The 21,588-nt window shown below is 37.2% G+C and overlaps 2 protein-coding genes across 2 annotated transcripts in view; both read left to right on the top strand.

Moving 5' to 3' along the window:
* The first annotated feature begins 405 nt into the window (after positions 1 to 405).
* mylk4b (myosin light chain kinase family, member 4b) lies at positions 406 to 8,582 on the top strand. Its single transcript, XM_024279461.2, has 13 exons — positions 406 to 1,356; positions 2,855 to 2,936; positions 3,673 to 4,042; positions 4,137 to 4,318; positions 4,444 to 4,549; positions 5,039 to 5,132; positions 5,841 to 5,950; positions 6,039 to 6,180; positions 6,599 to 6,669; positions 6,747 to 6,875; positions 6,952 to 7,183; positions 7,278 to 7,326; positions 7,437 to 8,582. The coding sequence occupies exons 1-12, from the start codon at positions 826 to 828 to the stop codon at positions 7,320 to 7,322; spliced, it is 2,094 nt and encodes a 697-aa protein (XP_024135229.1). The 5' UTR covers positions 406 to 825; the 3' UTR covers positions 7,323 to 7,326; positions 7,437 to 8,582.
* Positions 8,583 to 14,337: 5,755 nt separating this feature from the next.
* Positions 14,338 to 21,588, top strand: part of gmds (GDP-mannose 4,6-dehydratase) — a 173,163-nt gene continuing 165,912 nt past the window's right edge. The window contains exon 1 of the mRNA XM_024279290.2: positions 14,338 to 14,607. Within this exon, the coding sequence (XP_024135058.1) occupies positions 14,509 to 14,607 (99 nt within the window). The 5' untranslated portion in view covers positions 14,338 to 14,508. The remainder of the gene's footprint in view (positions 14,608 to 21,588) is intronic.

Here is a 21,588-nt window from a genome sequence, read left to right on the forward strand (position 1 = left end):
AAAAAAGAAAAGAAAAATGAAAATATATCAAATTGATTAAATATATTAATTAATACAGTGATTAGAAAATAATATATGTTTTTTGTTTTTAAATCTTATGAAATCTATCCTAAAAAAACATGTTTGCATTTATATACACATGACATAGTTGACACTTTCAAAACCTTTTATTAGGGGGAAACTTTTTGATTAGGAAGAATCAGGGTTGTAGGGTCAGATACATGAAAAAGTTGCAATCTGACTGAGATTCACAAATATTTCTTTAAAAAAAATCCACTTTTGCTTTAATTCTCCCCTCTCTTTATGCTCCATGACAGGATGATACTGTACTTTACATACACTGAGAATGTCTTTTCTGCTGGTCATCATCCACCTGTTCACTGATCTGTCAAGTTGCCCCGCTCTGTCTTTGTTAGCAGAACATTTCATTTGTTTATTTTACTTTTTATGGCGTCATATTTCAGGCCCAGATTCTTGGCATTCTGTCACCCGTCTGAAGGGCTTTCTAAGTGTCTCAGATGTCACGCAGCCCTCCCCAGCATCCCTCCCCTTAAACCCTATCAATCCCCGTCCGCACACCCGAGCCCTCAGTCCTTATCACTGGGCGTCCAGCCTCTGACGTCCACAGGGGGCTGCACTGTAGTTTGGAGAAAAGCAATTTGCTATTCTTGGAGCTCAGCTCTGTCGTGGAGCATTTGAGAGAGAGATTTATGCTCTGCCTCCAGTTCTCCTCCTCGGTGCAGTGATGTGGTTCTTCTGTTAGGTGTCGTGTGAGACTGGATGGGCTTATAAAATTGAGCGTATAGTTTTACTGTCAGGTCAGTCATGAGCTCCAGCCTCGTCAACTCTTTAGCCAAAGTATATGATCCAAACCCACTTCATGCTCAGAAGCTGGCTGGAAGAAAGCTCTCCCTCAACGGATCGGACAAAGGTCAAGCTTCGGCTTCTCCGTCCTCCTCCTCGTCCCAGCACGATGCCTCCCTGCGCAGCATGGAGAGCAGGATGGAGTCGTTGAGCTCCCAGATGGAGCACCTACTGAAGATGCAGCAGACCGTTCTGACCCGCCTCGACGGCCTGGCCCAGGATGTGAAGGGGATGGGTCGGGATCTGGCCTCGATGAGCGGCGAAGGCCAGGACGGGAGGCGTTTGTCTGGCATCGAGGCGGTTTACAGGGAGCTGTTTGGGGCTGTGGAGAGGGCCAGCGAGCGCATAGAGAGTCAGGGCCGCAGGTTGGAGGGGGTGGAGAAGCTGGTGGAGGGCACCCAGCAGGTGATCAGCTTCATTGGGGAGGCGGTGAAGAGCTCCAGATTGGTGGAGTTCTTCTTCAAACAGCCTGGAAACAAGATCAGCAGGAAGGTGAGATGTAAAATCAGAGCGGAAAGGACGATACAATCAGATCTTTAAGGTTCTTGTTTTTTAGTTTGCTCAAAGCTCACAGCAGAGGTGGAACTCGATTTGGGGTGTTACATGGTGACAGATTCATTAACTGGAGCCAAATGCTTATAAATGACATCCTCTTAGATGGATCTGAAGGTTTTGACATCCGATACAGTTTAAGAAGATTTAGATCCAGTAAGTCTTTAAATGTTTTTATAGTTTACACCAATGTTTCCCATATCTTTTATTTTTTTGTATCACTTCTGCCGTTCTTCCATTTGTTAAGCGGTTTTCCTTATTTGCATCTGAGGTGTAAAGGATTGGAGTCAGGCTTGTTATCTAACTTATTCAGCCCAGTCTTTATCAGCGTTGGGCAGCTGGTCAGTCAGTGCACTTGTCCAGCCTGTTCTGAGTAGGTGACATGAATGCAGATAAGATGATGGAGTTCTTGAGCAGAACCGTGTTAAGTCTAAGTTTAAGTTTGTTTGCTGGTGAAAACAAAGCTGATATGCAAAGACGGTGTTCACCATCGCTTGATTTTTTTTTTGTTTGTTTGTTTTCTAATTATTTTTACCATCTACATCTTAAATTGGACGTAATTACTTCAAAAATTTAAACAGAATAACATGTTCTATTAATATTTTTTAAATAAAAAAGTTTTAACTTCTATGTCACTAATTTGCATTGTTCCATTGAACCCAGGACTCATCTTAATTCAGCATAGCCTTGAACGGAAAAAACGTGATTTTTTTTCCTATTATGAAAATTCACTCGGGCATGAAGGGGTTAAAAGTAAATCAATTAAAGCAGTATTTTGGTCAGAGTCTGAGAAAAAAATTAAGATATTTATTTTACCCTAATTTTGAAAATCTACAAAAACTCAAACAAGCAAATAAAAAATTTGAGTTAAATAGAAAAATGGAGAAAAAATCCATACAGAATATGATATAGATGAAAAGAAAAAAAACAAAGCTACTCTTGAAGATTTATTTAATAGATAAGAGGAAACATAACTGTAATAGATACTAAAAAAAGTCAAATAAAACGTAATTTGTTATTTAAAAATAGAAAAAGAACATGGAGATCTTATATATGAAGCAAAAAAGGACCACATAAACGTGACAACAAGGTCTAAAAAAAGGAAACAAAACACGATTGAACATTAAGTACAGAGGCCTTCGTCTGCTGCCGCTGACATGTGACCTGTCCTTGGCGAAAGGAGGCATCTGCAAAACAGAACACATTGATCTGGAGTTACACCAGCAACCACAACAACAGAAACAAACATTGTTGTGCCATCTCTCCTTTGTGGAAACACAAATATCTTCCTGCAAAACTTTCAAGAGTCCTTTCTGTGTAGCCTTACAGAATTTTGTCAATCTGATAAATATAAGTTTTTAATTTGTGTTTCACTTTATAGCCTTTTTTTAAATAGATATAGGTATCTGATTGACTCTTGTTTTCTCCCCACTTAAAGGCAAAAGATGACAAAGACAAAGCCAAGCAGAGCCTGAAGGGCATAAAGGCCCAGAAGAAGAGGAAACCTGTGGACTCATCAGGTAAAGTAAAATAAAATATCTCACAAGTTCTTACAAAACCACATTTTTTTAGCGCACAATGTATTTTGTAACTTTGGGAAACTTCTAATACACATTTTTAAAATTTCTTTCTTTTGAAAAACTGCTAAAAAAATCAGCTTGAAACACTAAAATATGTCAAACTTTATTAGAATAAGAGATTTACGCTGCTGACCAGCTCTGCAGACAAGACACTCCAGGAAGGAAATGAATGAAAATTCAACGTAAAAGCCTCCAAACTGTCAGAAAAGAAGTGTAGCATTTTTTTCTGCTTAAAATAAACCATTAAAAAACAAAAAAGGAAATTCAAAACTTTATTTATGTAGTTTTTTTTTCCAACTCAGTCTAGGATAAAGACATGATGATGTGCCAATGACACAGGAAGCTTGGGACCCCTGCGCTGTAAATGTTTGACTATCTTATGACACAAACAAACCTTTATAGGCTGATACTGTATATCTGCCGAAGCCCCTCCCCCCATGTTCAGATGCAAACTTTACATAGAAACTTTGCGTGTGAGCCTGCAGACAGACTGAAATTAGATCAGCACGGTACTAAACTCAGCTAATGCCTGTAAGGCTTTTAGGTGTTACTGTAGAAGTATCAGGGGTTTAAATAAATTGCTTGTTAAAAACTGGAAACTGGATGTCCCTGCTCTATTTGCAGGAGCGAAGCTGCAACTTTGCTTCACTGCACTGAATACTGTGCGTCTTTTCAGAAAACACGTCGCTGAGCGAGCCGGTGCTGCAGGAACAAGTGGAAAAGCTCAACAGGCAGAACACCGAGCACTCCCACGCAAACACAGAGGCCGATGCCAAGAAGAGGGGCAAAGATGCAGAGCTGATCCCAGATGGACCACAAACCTCTGCTTCCCAGACAGAGAAGAGGAAACCTGAAAAAGAATCAGCAGAGGAAGAGGATGATGGAGATGTCTTTGTGGACACGGAGCCAGAGGAGGAGGAGGAGCAACAGGCAGAGGAGGACGGCACAGAGAAGAGCAGAAAAGTGGAGGATGATGGGAAAAAAGGAGAAGCAGATTATCAAAAGTCTTCTATCGTTTCAGACACCTCGAACCTTCTACATGAAAGGTACTTTTTCACAGGTTACGGGATTTTGCAGCAAACTCTGAATTTAAAAAAAGATAGAAATAAATTGATTTCAATCTGTTTTGCTTTCAAAAAGCTCTGAAGAGGCCAGCAGCAGCAAACGACGCGTCACGGAAGAAGACCTGGTGAAAGATGATCTAAAGAAAAGCCGAGTGGAGGACGGACAAGTGGAAAATGCTGACAGACAGGTGGCAGAGGCCTCCAGAACTGAGGACACGGATGAGAGCAGAGAGTCTGCAGTGAAGGAATTAATCGTTGGTAAGATCTGGAGATTTATTTTTGGCTTCTACATTCCCATTTCCTTTATAGAAAATTGAATATTTAAGTGTTAGTTCATTATTCTTTGTAGATAAAATCATAAATTTATTTCTCATTTCTTCTAGACTTAAGCCCACCACCATCAGCACCTTTCGACCACCGCATTGTGACGCCCAAACCCCATCAGATAGCCACGTACTACACCATCAAAAGAGACGAAGTCCTCGGAGGGTGAGCGGCAACAAAACTCTCACATTCAACCACAGAGATGTTTAGATCTTTGCAGAAACAAGGATGTCACACCTTATGAAAAATTTCTTCCGAGATTTCTGCTTTAATGCAAACAGTTTACGCATTGAAATAGCTCTCCCCTCCTCTAGAATAGTGATTAAATCCGGCCTTTAAAGTGGAGATTAGTCCTCTACATGCCAGCACATTTCTCACATTACTCACTTAATGACAGAGCACTGTCTGCCACTTTTTAAAGACCATAGAAGCTAATTATATAATTATGTAAAGTAATATTTATATTTTTAACTTATTGCTTTTTTCATTAAAAACTCTAAAAATCTATTTCTAAAGAGTTTTATATCACCTGAAACCTTCAGGTAAATTATTGTAATGACCAAAATCTTATAATCATAAAATTATGATGAGATAATGATAAAAAAAAAAATCACATTTTTTTTCTCTTTTTGTTTTTCTTATTTTTTCCACCAGGGGGCGCTTTGGACAAGTCCACAAGTGCATTGAGAATTCATCTGGTCTGACTTTGGCAGCCAAGATCATAAAAGCCAGGAGCCAAAAGGAAAAGGTGAAGAAAAACAAGACAAAAATATATTTTTCCAAATAAATATGAGGCAGAATGTGGTTATTTATATTAGTTTAGATTCACTGTATAACTAATAACTATCTACTTCGACAAATTTACAAATTGTATTTAAAAAAAATTCTAGAGGATAACAATGGGATTATTTTTTACACTTTTAACAAAAAAAGTGAAATTTCCTGAATGCTTAAATAAAGTCACAGCTAAAGATGCAGCAAAATCTTTGTATTTTTTGTGCTCCTACTGCTCGTGCTTTGAGAACAAATATTCTCAACAGCCTCCACCTTTTTGGACCTTGATAAAAATCCGCCTGAAAGCATATGCTAAGAACCAGTCTGGGCGGTTGAACAAATGATGCTTCCATCAGTTTCCCAATCTATCATCCTGCAACTGCGCCATGGAGTTGATCTAAAGCGAGGAATGTTTGGTTTGCAGTAACTGTAATCTGATAAGGCACCTGCCTGCTGCCACAGTGTCATAAGACGTGTTATTACAGGACATAATAAAGAGAATCCTTTTTGTCATATGTTTATTTTGCCCTTCAATATGGTTCCTCTTTTTTTTTTTTACTAATATCACCTTTTATTCTTGAAGGCCACAACTTTAAAGAATTGACAGAAAGTTATTCATTTATTTATCTATAATTGCAATATAATGTTTTAATGAGATAAATGATCTCCACTTTTGTTACAGGAGGTGGTGAGGAATGAGATCCAGGTGATGAACCAGCTGAACCATGCCAACCTCATCCAGCTGTATGCGGCCTTTGAGTCTCGGCATGACATTATTCTGGTCATGGAATAGTAAGTCTGGCAAAGTTTCGTAATTAATGGAGATTAAAAAAAAATAAAAGGCTAAAAGCAGCTGTAACTGTGTATGTCTGAACTGCAGTGTGGAAGGAGGAGAGCTGTTTGACCGCATCATCGACGAGAACTACAACCTGACGGAGCTGGACACTGTGCTGTTCATACGGCAGATCTGCGAGGGCCTGCAGTACATGCATAAAATGTACATCCTGCATCTTGATCTCAAGGTAAACCTGAACGCACGCATTTCAATTTGAACACCTGAATGGATTTCCAGCTACGAAAAGAGAAATCACTTATGCTTTTGCTTTCATGTAGATACTAAATTAAGGTAATTTTTGACATGTATTCACATCAAAAGCTGTCATGGGGTGAACTTGACCTCTACTGGATAATGACTTATTATCTTCTGCAACTTAAAGCTGGAACATGATCTAACAGACAATGTAACCAGCTCCCAGGTTCTTCAGAAAAAAAGGAATTCATGTATGAAATCCTTATGAATGAATGAGTACAATGAAGGGAAAAAAAGTATATCCCATTTACCATTTAATCATGTTTAACAATGTTTACATTTATATTTAGCGCTTAAACCTATATGACATAAAGGTAGTATATTTAAAAAGAAAATCTTCTCCTTTCCAGCCAGAGAACATTCTTTGTGTCAGCAGAGCAACCAACAAGATCAAGATCATTGATTTTGGCCTGGCAAGAAGGTGAGAGTTGTGCTCATTTTAGTACCTTTTTAGATCTCCGTGTTTGTCTCTGATGACGCAGTCTTTGTCTCTCACAGGTACAAACCCAGGGAGAAGCTGAGGGTCAACTTTGGTACGCCTGAATTTTTGGCCCCTGAAGTGATCAATTATGAGTTTGTTTCATTCCCCACGGACATGTGGAGTCTGGGAGTCATCACATACATGCTGTAAGAACACCCTGAAATCTCAAACTCACGACTCACTATTAGCTCGGTCTGACCTGCATGTGGTTTTCTTCACCAGGCTCAGCGGCTTGTCTCCATTCCTGGGAGACGATGACAATGAGACGCTGAACAACATCCTGGCTTGTCAGTGGAACTTTGAAGAGGAGGAGTTTGTGGACATCTCTGATGAGGCCAAAGACTTTATCACGCGTCTGCTGGTGAAGAGCAAGAGCTGGAGGATGAGTGCCACAGAATCACTTAAGCATCCCTGGCTGTCCGACCAGAGTTTGCACTATCGACTAAATCAGAAGGTAGAAATATCTTTTAAATTCTGTGTAGTTTTAACCTGTTTTCTGAAAATGGGATGGTATGTTTTTAATGTTTCTTTAAATCTTTTTGCTGCAGAAAAACAAGTGCCACTCCACACACGCTCCATCTACAAAGACCTGAAAAAGTAAGAACTTCTTTTAAGACTCTAAAGTACTGAAAACCTCTCAGCTGTTGAACTTTAACTGACTTTTACCCTGCACAACCAAGCGTTATGTTTTTTTATCTCTTGTTTAGAGTTATTGTGAGGCCCCACTGGCAAAGAGGAGCCTTGGGCCCACCAATGGACCAATGCTGCTGTAACTTGACAGCCACTGGATTACTACTTTGCATCCATGTTCCCATTATGCCCCACCTGGAATCAAAAGAAGTCCAGATCTTCATCCTCAGCCACCAAAGTGTTGCCACGCACCTGTTACAGACTCTGAATTATGAGTCACTTTTATTTCACCATGATGTATAATCTGTAAATATTGACTTAGCTTTAAAGCAATCACTTCTGAGTTTTCTTTTTCTTTAGCATGCTTTGCACTCTTTTGGCCTCCTATTCCAAGATTTTATAAAAATTAGTATTGAGAAAACAAAAACTCAGTGCTGTTGTTTATTTATTTCCTTTTTATTAAGATAGACTATTTTCTTCCTGTATGATTATTAATTATTTAAGTCTTATAAATATGTCTCTTTCTCGGACAGGAGGTTGAATAGCATTGAAAAGTTGGTTAAATTTGAACCCCTTTTATTTATTTTGTGTAAAAGAGCACCGCTCATTCCTGTTTCAGCTTCAAATTGTTTGAGTGAACATCTGACACGGTACTTTATGACATTTCTTTTTGTATTTTTTTCTTTTTTTTTTTTTTATTGGATGCTGCTTTGCTTTCTGTATGCACACCTGTACATGTTGCTTGCTCGTATTGCTTCGGCAGTTTGGAGTAGCCCTCTCACCTTCCATGAAGGCTTAACAAACAACACGTATACCTACAAACGACTCATGTTTGTGTCTGAAGTGGATTCTGGCGTTCATTTATTCACTGGTTCAACACAGTACTTGAAGTGCTAACCTTTATTTAAGATGTGATTTCTTTTTATTTTTTTCAGGAAGACTAATGCATATAGTTCTGCACAAAAGCAAAAGTGAGAAAGCACAGTTCAGCTTAATTCTAGAGTGGAAATTACTTTTTTTTTACTTTTCTCATTGCATACATATAAAGTAATAGCTCTATTGTTGAACTTTCGCAGATTGTTTTCTTTTTGCATTTAAGCAATTTTTCATTTGAGTCATGGCTACTTTGAAATTAGCACAACTTGTTCATGTTTCCTTGTCAAATTGTCGTAAATAAATGTGGATTATAAAAAAGTCAATAAATGTTGCACACTGGAAACGGTCTTCATTATTTGTTTGGCTCTTTTTTTTTTTGGGCAGATTTTACTGTCACAAAAGGGATTTATTGAGTATAAACCCCTGTTGTATTTCATACTAAACTTTATTTATATTGATTATGTTTTATTTTATTTATTTATTTTTCGTTTTGGCTCTTAATATACACATTTTTCAAAACTTTAAATGATTTTAGAAGTTTAACAAAAAAAAGTGTTTTGTTTGTCGGTAAGATATATAATAGTGAGGAACTCAAATATATATATATTTTTATTCTCAGCTTAAATCGTTTGGGGGCAACTGTGGTTTTAGGTGGTTGAACAAGTTGGCTGATGATCGAAAGGTCCACAGTTTAAATCCTGCTTCTCCAGTCAACCACTGTGGGGTCCTTAGGCAGGACACATCACTCTCCCTGCCTTCAGTGAGGCTCCACTGGTGTATAAATGTCCTGGTGATATTTGGAGGGGCTGTAGGCACATACCGTGCCAATCTGCCCCAGAGCAGCTGTGGCTACATCCATAGTTTACCATCTCCAAGTATGAATGAGGAGTGTAGAAATAACAGACACACATTGTAAACACTTTGAGAGTCTGGAAAAGTAGAAAATCGAATCCATTATTATTAAAAAGTCTCCTGGAGATTTTTCAACTTTTTGTGATCAACCTAAAAATTGTAAGATGGAGAATGAGGTCATTTTTCTAGCAGTAATATGAATTGAACATGAATCAGTTCAAAAAGTATTTTATGAGTATAAATAAGTCTTGATTGAAAATATTGTGTTGAATTCAGATTTTTGAGCTATCTAAAAAATAACTGTTTTTTGTACATCCTAAGACAGAAGAAGTTTTTAGTTTTTTTTTCTACTGACTTTTGAAAGGAGGTGTCAGTGGGAGCAAAGGATGAGAGTACATGCCTAAACGTGATTAGCCTATATCTAAAACAAAACTGTGCGACCCCCAAAATGTCACGACCCAAATCTCACTGAGAACATCTGGGCTACATCTGGATACTAACCTGCCTGAAGGCCATAAGAGAAAAGAACAGAAAAAGTTTTGAGAAGTTCATATGGACTTGAGTTTTTAAGTTGAAGACATTTAATCTGTATTTTAAAGACATTTTCTACTATGGATGAATGAATCTTCGCAGATACAAGAGAAGATAACCTCTTGTTCATCCCTAAGTGAGAATATTTCCACAGGAGAAAAAACATTTTTGTTGTTCACCTGTGGTGGGAAAATAGTTGGATCCAGGACACTCACATTTTATACAGTCATACAAACTTTTAACCAGGAGCTTAAGATAGTAATGTAAGTTCCATATCTAATGTGGACAGAATGTTCTACCAAAGTCAAAATGTTTACACAATGTGATCAGAGCGTTCTGACAATAAAAAAACAAGGCTTGTGGCTTCAGAGCTGTGCACAAAGGTTTGACACTTTTAACTGTAAAGACATTTCAATGTAGTGAAGATTCAAAGGATGAAACGTATAATACAGCGGTCACCACAGTGAATCTGCTTTGACTGATTCACACAGGTGGTTTGGCAGAGTTTTACACCCTATGTTCTTCCTGGCACAACCTTGCATTATATCCAGGCTGGGGATTGGCACAGAGACTCAGGCTAGGGGCCCCCTAGTGGCTAAATACTAGTTAATCAGTAGCGTGAAGGCTCTCGCCTAAGGACTCACATTGGATTATGCTCATCGTACCCCCTTAGGAAGCAAACCCTGGTGTCACGTGATGATTCAAAAATATGAACTAAATTAAAAGTGAAAAACAAAAACGACAAATCTACAGTAAATATATAAATAATAGAGATATTTCGAATTTACATCGTTGTAAATCTTTTAAACTGTTAGATCCAAATGAGTTTTTTATATAAAAAAATATGGGTTTGCCAAAAGACATTAAAAACACTTTAAATAAAGATCATTATATGAATTTTTATGAGTTTATCTTCTCTGGCCAATCTTTCTGACCGGCTTTATTTTGTACAACATTGGCTATAATTAAAATACTTTTCAAGAAAACTTTGCTATACTTTAAAATATTTAAATTCTAAAATATCTTGTTTGGATTAACTATTTTTTGCAAAAGTGTTTTAGCTGCAAAAACCTGCAAAGTGTTTTCACATGACAAAACTAGCCCTGTAATAACACAACTACTATCACATATTTTTAAATTAAATTGTTTACTTGCTGTGGATTCATTTTGGCTTCATATCTGCTCGGAAATCAAGCAAAGGAGAAACGAGACAGGACTTTTTTCCAGTAAGAAACACAATTCAAGTCCACAAAGTTACTCAGATTTGATGAATCAAAGTTAAAAGAAAAGTTTTATTTAAAACCATTTTGTTTTGAATCTGCTTCTCCAACATATTAATAGCTTCAGTCAAGTTCACGAACAGCAGGATGCAGATAACTTTGGGCTCTCTTGTTTCTGTACAAACAACACGTGTGCAGGATGAGGCAAACTGCACAGCAGTTGGAGTAAAAAAAAAAAAAACACACACAACACTTGCACTGAGACACCTGCCTCCTGAACGAATGGGAGAAGAGGAGCAGCCCTGGGCTGAAACAGAGCCGTCTGTTGTTCCCTCTGATCGGGCCGAGTGGAAAAACACACCGCTGAGCTTCTCAGGATCTGCTGTACCGAGTTTTCCCCTCTCAACACGCCGATGTTTATCCAAGCATGTAATGAAATCAGCCCCTTGATCATCCTGCTGAGTTCTCTGCGAGCAGTTAGGAATTTCAGGAGACTACTGAGTCTCTCAGCAGGAGCAGATGTTGCCATAAACGATCAAATGGACAAGAACAATAAGAGATCATGAGGTGACCTGTTCACTTGATCACCCCTCAGGTGATGTCGGTCTTCTTCTGAACTGAATCCCGTCTTTCTTGCTGAGCGTTTCAAGTTCTGCTTCTGAATTGTGTTTGTTTTGGACCACAGGCAGACCAGGACTGTAACAGGAGTAACCGCAGAACTTCCTCTGAAATGTCTGACAAAATATCCCCCAGGCAGGAAAATATTCAAATAAGAATATTTTAATTGTAACAAACCAATCTTTGGACCCCAAGCAAATTTAATCACATCAAGATTTTCAGAAATGCAAAAAATCATGCTTGCAAAAAAGGTGCATCACTTTATGTCTTTGAGAAAAACTGTGTTATCAAAAAAAAAAAAAAAGTATTTATTTTAAAGCAATGGCTGAATGTATGGAAAATATTTGTGTTTCATTGACTAACTTTCAGTTTAAATATTAACTCTTTTCCTTGTATTACTTTACTTGTGATACTAACTATCCCCTCGCTGCTGGAGCAGGATATTTCCTGCACCATCAAGGAAGAAATGCAAAATGGTTCAACATTGCATGCATCAATATTTGCGAAACACAAAGCAGACGTAAGAAGAGGAGAAAAGAAAACATCCTCCTTTTCAGGTCAAAAAAAAAAAGTCAAACATCAGGAACACATGACGTATTTCATTGCTCATTCAGGCAATGTAGTCTTAAAGATTAATCAAGATTCAAAATTACATTAAGATCTACCTCAGTGGAAATTATTATTGTATGTAAAAAAAAGTATACAAGAGAGCTGCTAATCTTCATTTAAACTAGTGTAAGGAATTATTTTAATTGCAAATAATTGCAAAAATAATATATTGCAGTAAAGTGCTTGTCTTCCAATTGTAGGATCTGAACACCTTCCATTTTAAAAAGCTGCCCCAATTTTATTGTGGAGTATTCTAGAGCCATTTGCAATGTGTGTGTTAGAGTTTGTGTGTCTTCTTCCCACCCTGAGGCCTAAATGCCATCCTATCTGTTCCTAGTGTTGCTCCACTTTCAAATGTTATCTCATGAATCTGCAGCAGGGTCCGGTTACCATGGAGACCACACTTGTCTTCACTTTCCATCTCTTCTATTTGTCATTGATATTACCCATGCCATTTGCTTTCTACCCAGTGCTGCTAATACTTGTGAATAGTGCATTATTTATAATACAGTTTAGACAAAAATGTCACAAGGACGTGTGGCAGTAACAGTGCTTATTTTTACCTGCTGCACTTTAGGGCTGTTGTTGGTGGTTTAAACATTTAAGTAAAAAAAATATATTAAGCACAATACAATTTAAACATTTTAGCACATTTTTGCATTTTACTGGATTTCAAATCAATTCAAATTATTGTTTTTATTTATAAATTACTATTTTTCAAAAAGTTGAAAACCAACGTTAGAAAAGTTAGAATGATAAAAATTGATAAAAATTAATATGTTTATTTTTAAGTCAAATAGTGCTGTGTGTGCTTTTGTTAGTTTACAAACACTTCATAGATCTTACAAATAATCTTTTTCTAGTAGGATGTATCTTTTTAGGTATATTTATATTCATCTAGCTCTTTGCTTTCCTTTTCCATCCACGTGTTTCCTGCTTCTGTTACTCTTTCTCCTGTGCTGTCTGAAGCTAAAAAGAAATACAGTGCCCAAAGCAAAATGAGTTTCCAGTAATGTACACCTAATGCTAATATCACACCGGGTGAAGAAACATGAGGTCAAGCGGCCACTTCCAATGAAAAGTCAATGGAATCACGTGTAGATGCACGATTTTGGCTTCTGCCTTCAAAACTCTCACGTTTACCTGTCGGTACTCAAGTTCTTAAGTCAATTTTTGGGTTCTATGTACAAAACTTGCAGTGGTTTAACTTTTTAACTACAATAAATGCAGTTTGTGTAGTGTGAACACCATATGCTAAAAGCACATTCAAAAACCCATGTTATACACATTCTTGAACGTGGATCACATGGCCAGTGTATAGAAACTTAAGTGTACAATGAGTAGAATTGATGATCTTATTACAGAGGAGGGCGGTGGTGAGTTACATTTATTCATTTACATCAACTCAAGTCACTTTTTGTTTAAGTTAGAGTCTTGGTGTTGGATTGTTTCACTTTGCTTTTTTAAACTACATGTAGATTTAGAGTAAATATCTTGTAATGTTACTTATCTAATGGACTGTATCTGTCTTGTTGTTTTTTTTATCTTGTTTGGCTTCAATGTAACCCTAGCACCAGTAATTACACGCAATGCAAAAAATATGGGCAAATAGAGCACACGCAGCTATCTGCCAATAAATCTTTACCACAGAGGTGTCTGTGTGACACACACATTTATCTAACTAAAATCATTTACTTCTACTATTAACTTATAAATCAATAGTTGACCTCTGATCAGAGGATTGCAGGTTTGATTCCCGCCTTACTCGTCCATGTGTCAAAATGCCATTGGGCAAGACACTGAACCTCAACTTGCCTCTGGTCTGGTGGAAGGTTGCAGCAGAGCAGTCATCAGTGTGTGAGAACATGAGAATGTCACTGTGACTGTAAAGGGATTTTATGCCTTTGAGGAAGGAAGAAAAGCCCTATGCAAGTATACACCATTGTGCAATGTCCTCAATAAACAAACAAAAAAAAACTTTATTTAATTTTATTCCAGTAATGAATTGCATAACTGACTTACACCTCTACTTTTGTAATAAACTTCTGCAAAAATGTTACTCTTAATCCTTATTTTTTAATTTGTTGTTTTTTACATTCTGTTCAGCACAGGATGCCCTCAGCTTCTGTTAGCTCAGATGCAGGACATGACCACAAATAAAAAAAAGAGCGATCCCTCCTCCATCCTTTAGAGGGCGCAGTCACAAATATCCTTTACTCTTTCATGGATCTCTGTCTCTTTAAAAGACCGCTCCACCAGGCTCTCTTCTCATTGGCTGATTCTGGAGCCGCTTCCTTCTACGTCACCCGGTGGCTTTTCTGGTTTGGTTTACGGGTGCTGAGGAGGCTCGCTGGTACTCACTCTGTGAACTTCAACACGGGTCTGGACGGTCCTGTCGTTAGTTTTTAAACACAACACTGTAGACACTTTAATCCGAACAGAAATGGCACAGAGTTCTGAGTCCGCTAACGCCGGTTCTGCTTTTAACGGGGAGCCCAAGAAGAAGAGGAACGTGGCTGTCATCACTGGCATCACCGGACAGGTACCTTTACTGAATCGCTTTCGGTCGCATTTTAAGCCTGCCGAAGTGCCTAAAGGCACACAAAATATGTAAACTTGCTTTAAACATTATTAGTTCATAGACGCCGGCGGATAAAGACTTTTAAAGCTTTTACTAGTCGGTGTGTTAAACTCTGCAGGTGTAAATAACACCTGTCAAAGGCGCCAATGAAAGAGTTCAGCGAGGTTTCTGACCCTCTCGTCATATCTGGGAGCATGCTCCACAGCAAATGAAACAACTGCATCACTCTCTTTAAAGACGTAATGTTACCCTCCCTGAACGGATGATTTATGATGCGGATTCATGGCTATTTATAATGATTTATGATGGTACAATGAATAGGATTGTCCAATTACACCTCAGTGACTGAATTCTTATCGACATTAGATATTATTCATATTAAGTCAGTTTTATTATAACCATAAATTATTCCTTCAGCTGTTATGATTGAATAAAGTGTTTGTAAGTCTCATTTTCAGTATAGGTTGTAGATAGTTTGTTGTACTTTTGTGCAAGGTTGTATGATAGAGAGAATCTCACTTTTTTTTTTACTTCTTTACTTATCTGTATCAGTATTTTTAAACATTTGTTCTCAATTTATCCTTATTTTTTATTTCATTTAGATTTTATTGCTAACTTCCCATGATCCTCCACTTCTCTGGTGTTTTTACTTTTTTCCACGTTTCCTTTCTTGAATTCATGCTAAGTTTGGAATTTTATTATTTAAAACAAATGACAACACGCATAAGGACATTGATCACGTTTAACATGAAAAGATATATCATGTCTGGTTATGACAAAGTTTGCTAATTTCAGCCTGTTGTCCTTGGGAAAGTGAGAACAAGTCAAAGCAAAACAATTCAAATAGTTGAATAACACTTTTAAATACAAGCCTTTAAAGATATAAACAACAATGTTAACCACATACTCTTAAAACTTAATGTGAAGAAGTGTGCTTATTCAAGTGCTTGACAAACATTAAAACGCACAGCAATTTGTGAATCAATTCTGTAAGAATGGCGTTCCATAAATCTACCTTTGATTGAAAAAAAGAAATATGATCTATCTCATAGCAGGCAAATGATGAAAGGAAATAAACAAACAGAATGACCTGGAAGTTTTAGATTAATATTACATAAACTCCATATCTGGACACAGTAAATCAAAAGTCTGTCAGTGTTGATGAAACTCTGCCAGTTTGTAAAGATCCTGAAAACTCAAACTGCACTGACAGACAATCATTTATGACACCTCAAATGATGCATCCTGCAGCAATCTGATTCAGTTTAGCACCAGACTCCCAATAAACTAGTCAGTATTAGAACATTGGGTACCTGTGATGTTAAGAGGTCAAGGAAATCCAAGGTGAGCAGTTAACCCCTTATACAATATTAACATAGGTGTCACAGTATTACTGTGGATTTGTTCCAACTGTTGACCCAAGAATGAATCAGCGGTTTGTAAAGTTCTTAGGAATTTAGTGTTAACCTATGCGACACGTTTTTTTTTTTTTTTTTTTAAGTCAACAGCACCAGGCCTTGACAAATGATTTCCTAAACAACGTTCCTTGCTTCTTTTGTTTCGGCTGTGACGCAGCGTCACCATTGTAAATGTTCCGGCAGCTCATCTGTCGCAGAACCAGTCAAACTTGAATGCAGACGAGTTTTTTCCCCCTTTTTTTGTGTAACAATCAGAATACGGCAAGCCCTTTTTAACTGCTATTCTGTCATTTGATCTGATTCCTTGGATTGCACCTCTACTTAGACAACCGGAAGGTTTATGAAATTCACATTTGCCACCTTTTCAAATTATTAATCAAAAAATCTGACAATCCCAACAGGAGAGTGTCTGACCAGAAGGAACCAGAAGGAACCAGTTTGTGCATCAAAACCTCTCACAAAGACCCTTATTTTAAAATATTTTCTCTTCCCATCATATATTCACCACCATCAGTTATTGATCAAACTAAAAAATAGGACTTATTTAAAATTGTTTGTTAATTAAAATATATAATCATACCCTGCTATACTTCCATCCATAAAAATATTCATTTTAAGGAAAATATTTGACTTCAAAGAAACTGCCTTAAAATTGGTTTTAGATAGACATTTGATAAATAAATTTGTATAAATGAGTCATTTTGAATTGTAAACGGAAATGAATTGTGAAATTACAAATCAAAACAGTTATTTACTGTTTTGACAGCAATAGAAAATTGAAAAGCACAAACTACATCCTTCCAAAGAATGAACGTTTCTTACTCAGATTAGGATGCCATATATGAAAATAAAATAAATAAATATTTGTACAAATGTCAATAGGAAGTTTTGTCAGAAAGGGTTCCAAAAATTAAATCCAAAGCTAAGGCTACTTATCAAATCAAGTAAAAAAGAAATCAGTCAGTACCAGTGGGATACTTAAGCTTATAGGGGATGCATTAAATTACTTAGTGCTTAACTTGAATAAAACTGTGTGTACTGATAGGTTGGGCTAACTTTATGTTCTTTTTGTGCTTGTTTCTACACGTATTGGTTTTGAGAAAATCTTGTAAGAAGTAAAAGATTGAAAATAAAACCATTTCATTTAAAAGATAACCTTCTATAGGTATTAAGAAAGTAACATTTATCAACGAGAAGAATTTTAAGGCATTTATATTGAGGTCAATATTGAAACACTTCAAAATGATACTCATGGTACTAAGCTGCAAACAGGCTTAACTGGTTGTCTGGGGGAACTGGGGCTCTGTCAAACATCATCGCAAACACCATGAACAAGACAAACAAGTGAGTTCTACTTTAGAGAGAAACGAGTGAAACACACAGTTTCAGAGCTAATAAAGGAGTTGAGCAAAATTAGAAAATTAAAATCAGAAATTTTAGGAAGTAGTTCTATAAGATTCTTCAGAAAGTGATTGGTGGTGGTATACCAGGGTCCAAGAAATCTGTGCACAGACTTTTTGAATTTTTACTTATTTAGTGAAGTTATTTGATAGGGATAGTGCACATTAATAAACACCTATTCAGCACAGCAACACACAGTGCATTACTTAGCTGTATAAAAGTTAGGACATACAGGCTTAATCACAACTGCCCACAGCAAGATATGGGCTGTCTGCAAGGCACAAAGGTAGCCAGCATTGACTGTATATAAGAACTGGACTGAGTGACCCCTCCCCCCTTCAAATTAGGAAGTACCTGCTAGTCCCTGAAAGCTGAAATCGCTTAGACTACTATTGATAAATAAAGAGCTATCACTCTGTCATTATATTTGTCAGGATAAACATTCTTGCTCTGGCACTTTTTTTTTAAATGTTTTTGCTAAACCTATTTTTTTCTATTATTTTTCTTCATTGCTAATTATTTAAGTTATAAACTGATGCCTCAATAAAAGCATGTGAGATTGAAGATTAAAGATTTTAGACATTAAAGATTAAAGACATTAAAGATTTGAAAGATTTGATTTACAGATTCTCCTCAGCCCTCCTTCAGTGGAAGGGGTGTGGCTTTCCAACAAGCTCACTCCTAGTGAGCGAGCGAAAGTGGTTGCCATAGAAATGATGACTCAGACCGACTCGTACCAATCACTGCTTACCAACGTTGTCTGATTCCAACATGGTGAAGTGCGTATCGCCGAAAAATGGCAACTAAACTGACTTTATTTTGTTGGAACTGGAAATAGGACATTTTCTGTGGGTGATGTCACACTCAGTATGTCCAGTTCTCTCTTATACAGTAAATGACAACGTCACACAAAGAAGACTCCGCCTCCTTCAGTAAAATAATTATCTGCCTCCACCACAAAAGTAAATGCATTTATGAATAACACTTATTTAAAAAAATGCATCAAGTATTATTTCAAATGAGAAGGTTTACGCCACACAAACAGTGGTTCATAGTACTGACTCAGGCCTCGCTGTGTTGCAGGTTTTGCATATTTTGTTAGTACAACTCACCTGATGGAGATCCCAGCTCTGGACAGACTTGAAAGTGAAAGCCTATTGAATCTGATTTGTTTGAACAGGAAGACGATATATGTATATATATATATATATATATCACTAATTCCTAATTTGACCTAATTTTATTTCATTTTTTTTTGCTAATTCATAGAAACTTTTGAATCAGAAATTCAATAAATTTAAAGATTACATTTTTTATGTTTTTCTTTTATCTGTAAAAACAGAAGCACTCTGGAATTTGCTTTCTGTATTACCAGTACCAACATTTTTTATCTTTTCTTTAAAACTGTTTTTGTGATTTTTAAACCTGGTTTTGAGGTTTTTTTTATAAGAAATACAATTTTTTGATATGCAGTAAAGGAAATAAGTTTTTGATCCCCTGCTAGTTTTGTAGATTTTCCCTTTTAAAAAAGAAATCGACAGTCTGTTATCCTAATAGTAGCTTTGTTTTAACAGTAAGAGACAGAAAATCAATAATTCAACTTTAAAAAATTATATATATGTATTATTATTTCACTGAGTTATTTTAAAAGTATTTGATCCTCTAATAACCATTAAGAGTTCTGGTTCACAGAGACCAGATAGACTCTTCTAATCAACCAGTGACCTGAATTGAAAACGTCTGTTTGAACTGATCAGCTGTATGAAAGACACCTGTCCACAGAATCAATCAGACTTTAAACTCTCCAACATTGTAAAGACTAAAAAACTCTCAGTGGACTTGAGGGAGGAGATTGAAGACCTGCACAATACTGGAATGGACTACAAAACCATCAGCTAGAAAGAAGGTGGGGTTTAAGGTAACAACTGTCATTGCAATTGAGATACAGGCCTAAAGCAACATGGCAGGAGTTAGTTGATGGCCAACACTTCAGTCTTTATTTAAAAATCACAGCAGAGACTCTTCTTGAGACTCTTTAAAAACACCAGTGTCATTTTACCGCTTTTCAGTAGAGTGTGCTGATCTACTGTGTGTGTGTTGTGGGGATGGGTGGGGGGGCTGGTATTCCAGCTCTATTGCCATAGAGAAAGGGTCATCTCTAGTGGCCAGAAAATAATTGGATGCCTTTTCCCCCCTGCATGATCTGTACTATGAACGTTGCAACAGGAAAGCTCAAAATATCATCAGAGATACATCACACCCAGGACTTGAACTGTTGGAACTGCTGCCCTCGGGAAAAGATGCCAGACATTGAAGTGCAGAACCAATCGGTTCAAGAACAGTTATTATCCAAGAGCAATAGTCTCTGTAAATTCCTAAAATTAGTTAAAATGAGTTTATCCAAACTGTGGGTCACTGTGATAATTGTGATTTTCAGATCAGATGGGCGTGTAGCTTTTTCCTTTACTTTCTCCCAGGCATGAGACGTATGTTCAAAAATGGGCTAAACGTAGGTTTTTGAACGTGCTTTCAGCATATGGTGTTAACATGGAACAAGCAGGAAAGGTCGTCTTTCTTTTTCTACTGTTTACTAGCGCATGTCCACCATCTACAGTTGAGAGGGTTTTGGTGTGAAATGTCAAAGCGGTGCAAATCTTGCTCCAGGCTTTTTTCTTTTATAGCTCTATTCCGATATATGATGGACTTTGACTCATGTAGTTGCGGGCACGAACTACAATTATTACTTTCTGCTTCATGATCAATTTTCAAACTGTTGGCACCTCTGTAAATTAAAGTGGGCAGTATCCATTTGTCACTAAGAAATTCAAGTCCCTGATTGGTCAAAGTTTAGCCTGGTTTAAAGTTTTAATGTGTGTTCAATAGCGGTGCGTTTTGTTTGTAAAGCCCAAAAATAATCATAGAAACTTGCCTAGTAACTCATGAATGCGAGAATCTTGAATGCGGAAAATCAAAACTCGCATTTTGCATAGAGTTTACATTGAAAGTGGCCCCTTGAACTGAAGGCCATGTGACTGTAGCTTCACTGGAGAAGCCTTCTTTTTGTGACCTTAGTGAAATTGCCTTTTTGTGGTGGAGGTAAAGCATTCTCTGAGGGTGGCCAGTCCTTGTGATGGAGGTGGAGCCCTTTTTTTGCAGTGGATCATAGACCGCTATAAGAACTAGATAAATCAAATGTTGATGTCATCCATAGGAAATGCCTGACCTCCGGCTCTTGCAAAATCAGGCCAAAGCCTTCGTCATCACTTCCTGATACGTCTACCGTCATATTGCAATCAATTGCAACCAGTAGACAGCAATTGGTCCGAGTCGGGCTGTTTCACGTTCTTTAAAGAACTGCTGTCGTCAATTATGAGTGAGCTTGTTCGAAGTTAATGTTTCAGAAGTAGTTGTTTTTTTGCATTGGAGTTGTATTTTTGTGGCAGATGCAGATGTTTCTTTTACTGAAGGGGGCGGAGCCTTCTTTTTGAGGAATTGTCATTGAGTGTGTAAGAAAAATGGACTGAGTGTGATACCTCCCATAGAAAATGTCTTGCTTTCTGCTCCAACAAAGTGATGCCATTTCAGTTGGCATTTTTTAGCAATACGACTGTCGCCACTGTCGCCGTCTAGTGCCATTGTTGGAACTAGAAATTTTCAGTAAGCATCAATTGGTCTGGCTCAGTCTAAGCCAGTTTTATTGCAATAATTCTCCAATCAGGGGTGAACATCTTGAAAGACTACCGTGCATCCCTTCCACTGAAAGCAGGCTTGGAAGAATTTATCAAACACTTCGACCATCTACTTTCATTGAGGCATCTAATTGGCCAGTTTGTAACTTGAATATGTTGCGTTACTGTAAAAATATTATGAAAAAAAAATATGATTACCTAGAAAATATTAAAAAAAAGAATGTAGTAGAGCAAGAATGGTTATTCTGACAAATATGTTTGAGTATTAGCTCTTTATTGGTCAATAGAAGTCTGGGATTTCGACTTTTTAGAGCCAGAAAGTACTTCCTATTAGGAACGCAAGGGGAGCAAGGACACTCAGTCCAGTTTTCTTATACAGTCAATAGGCGCTTAAGTGGGGAGGCGGAGCTATTTTTTTTTTTTTTTTTTTTTTT

The sequence above is a fragment of the Oryzias melastigma genome, linkage group LG4 (assembly GCF_002922805.2).
Source record: "Oryzias melastigma strain HK-1 linkage group LG4, ASM292280v2, whole genome shotgun sequence".
Classification (NCBI taxonomy): domain Eukaryota; kingdom Metazoa; phylum Chordata; class Actinopteri; order Beloniformes; family Adrianichthyidae; genus Oryzias; species Oryzias melastigma.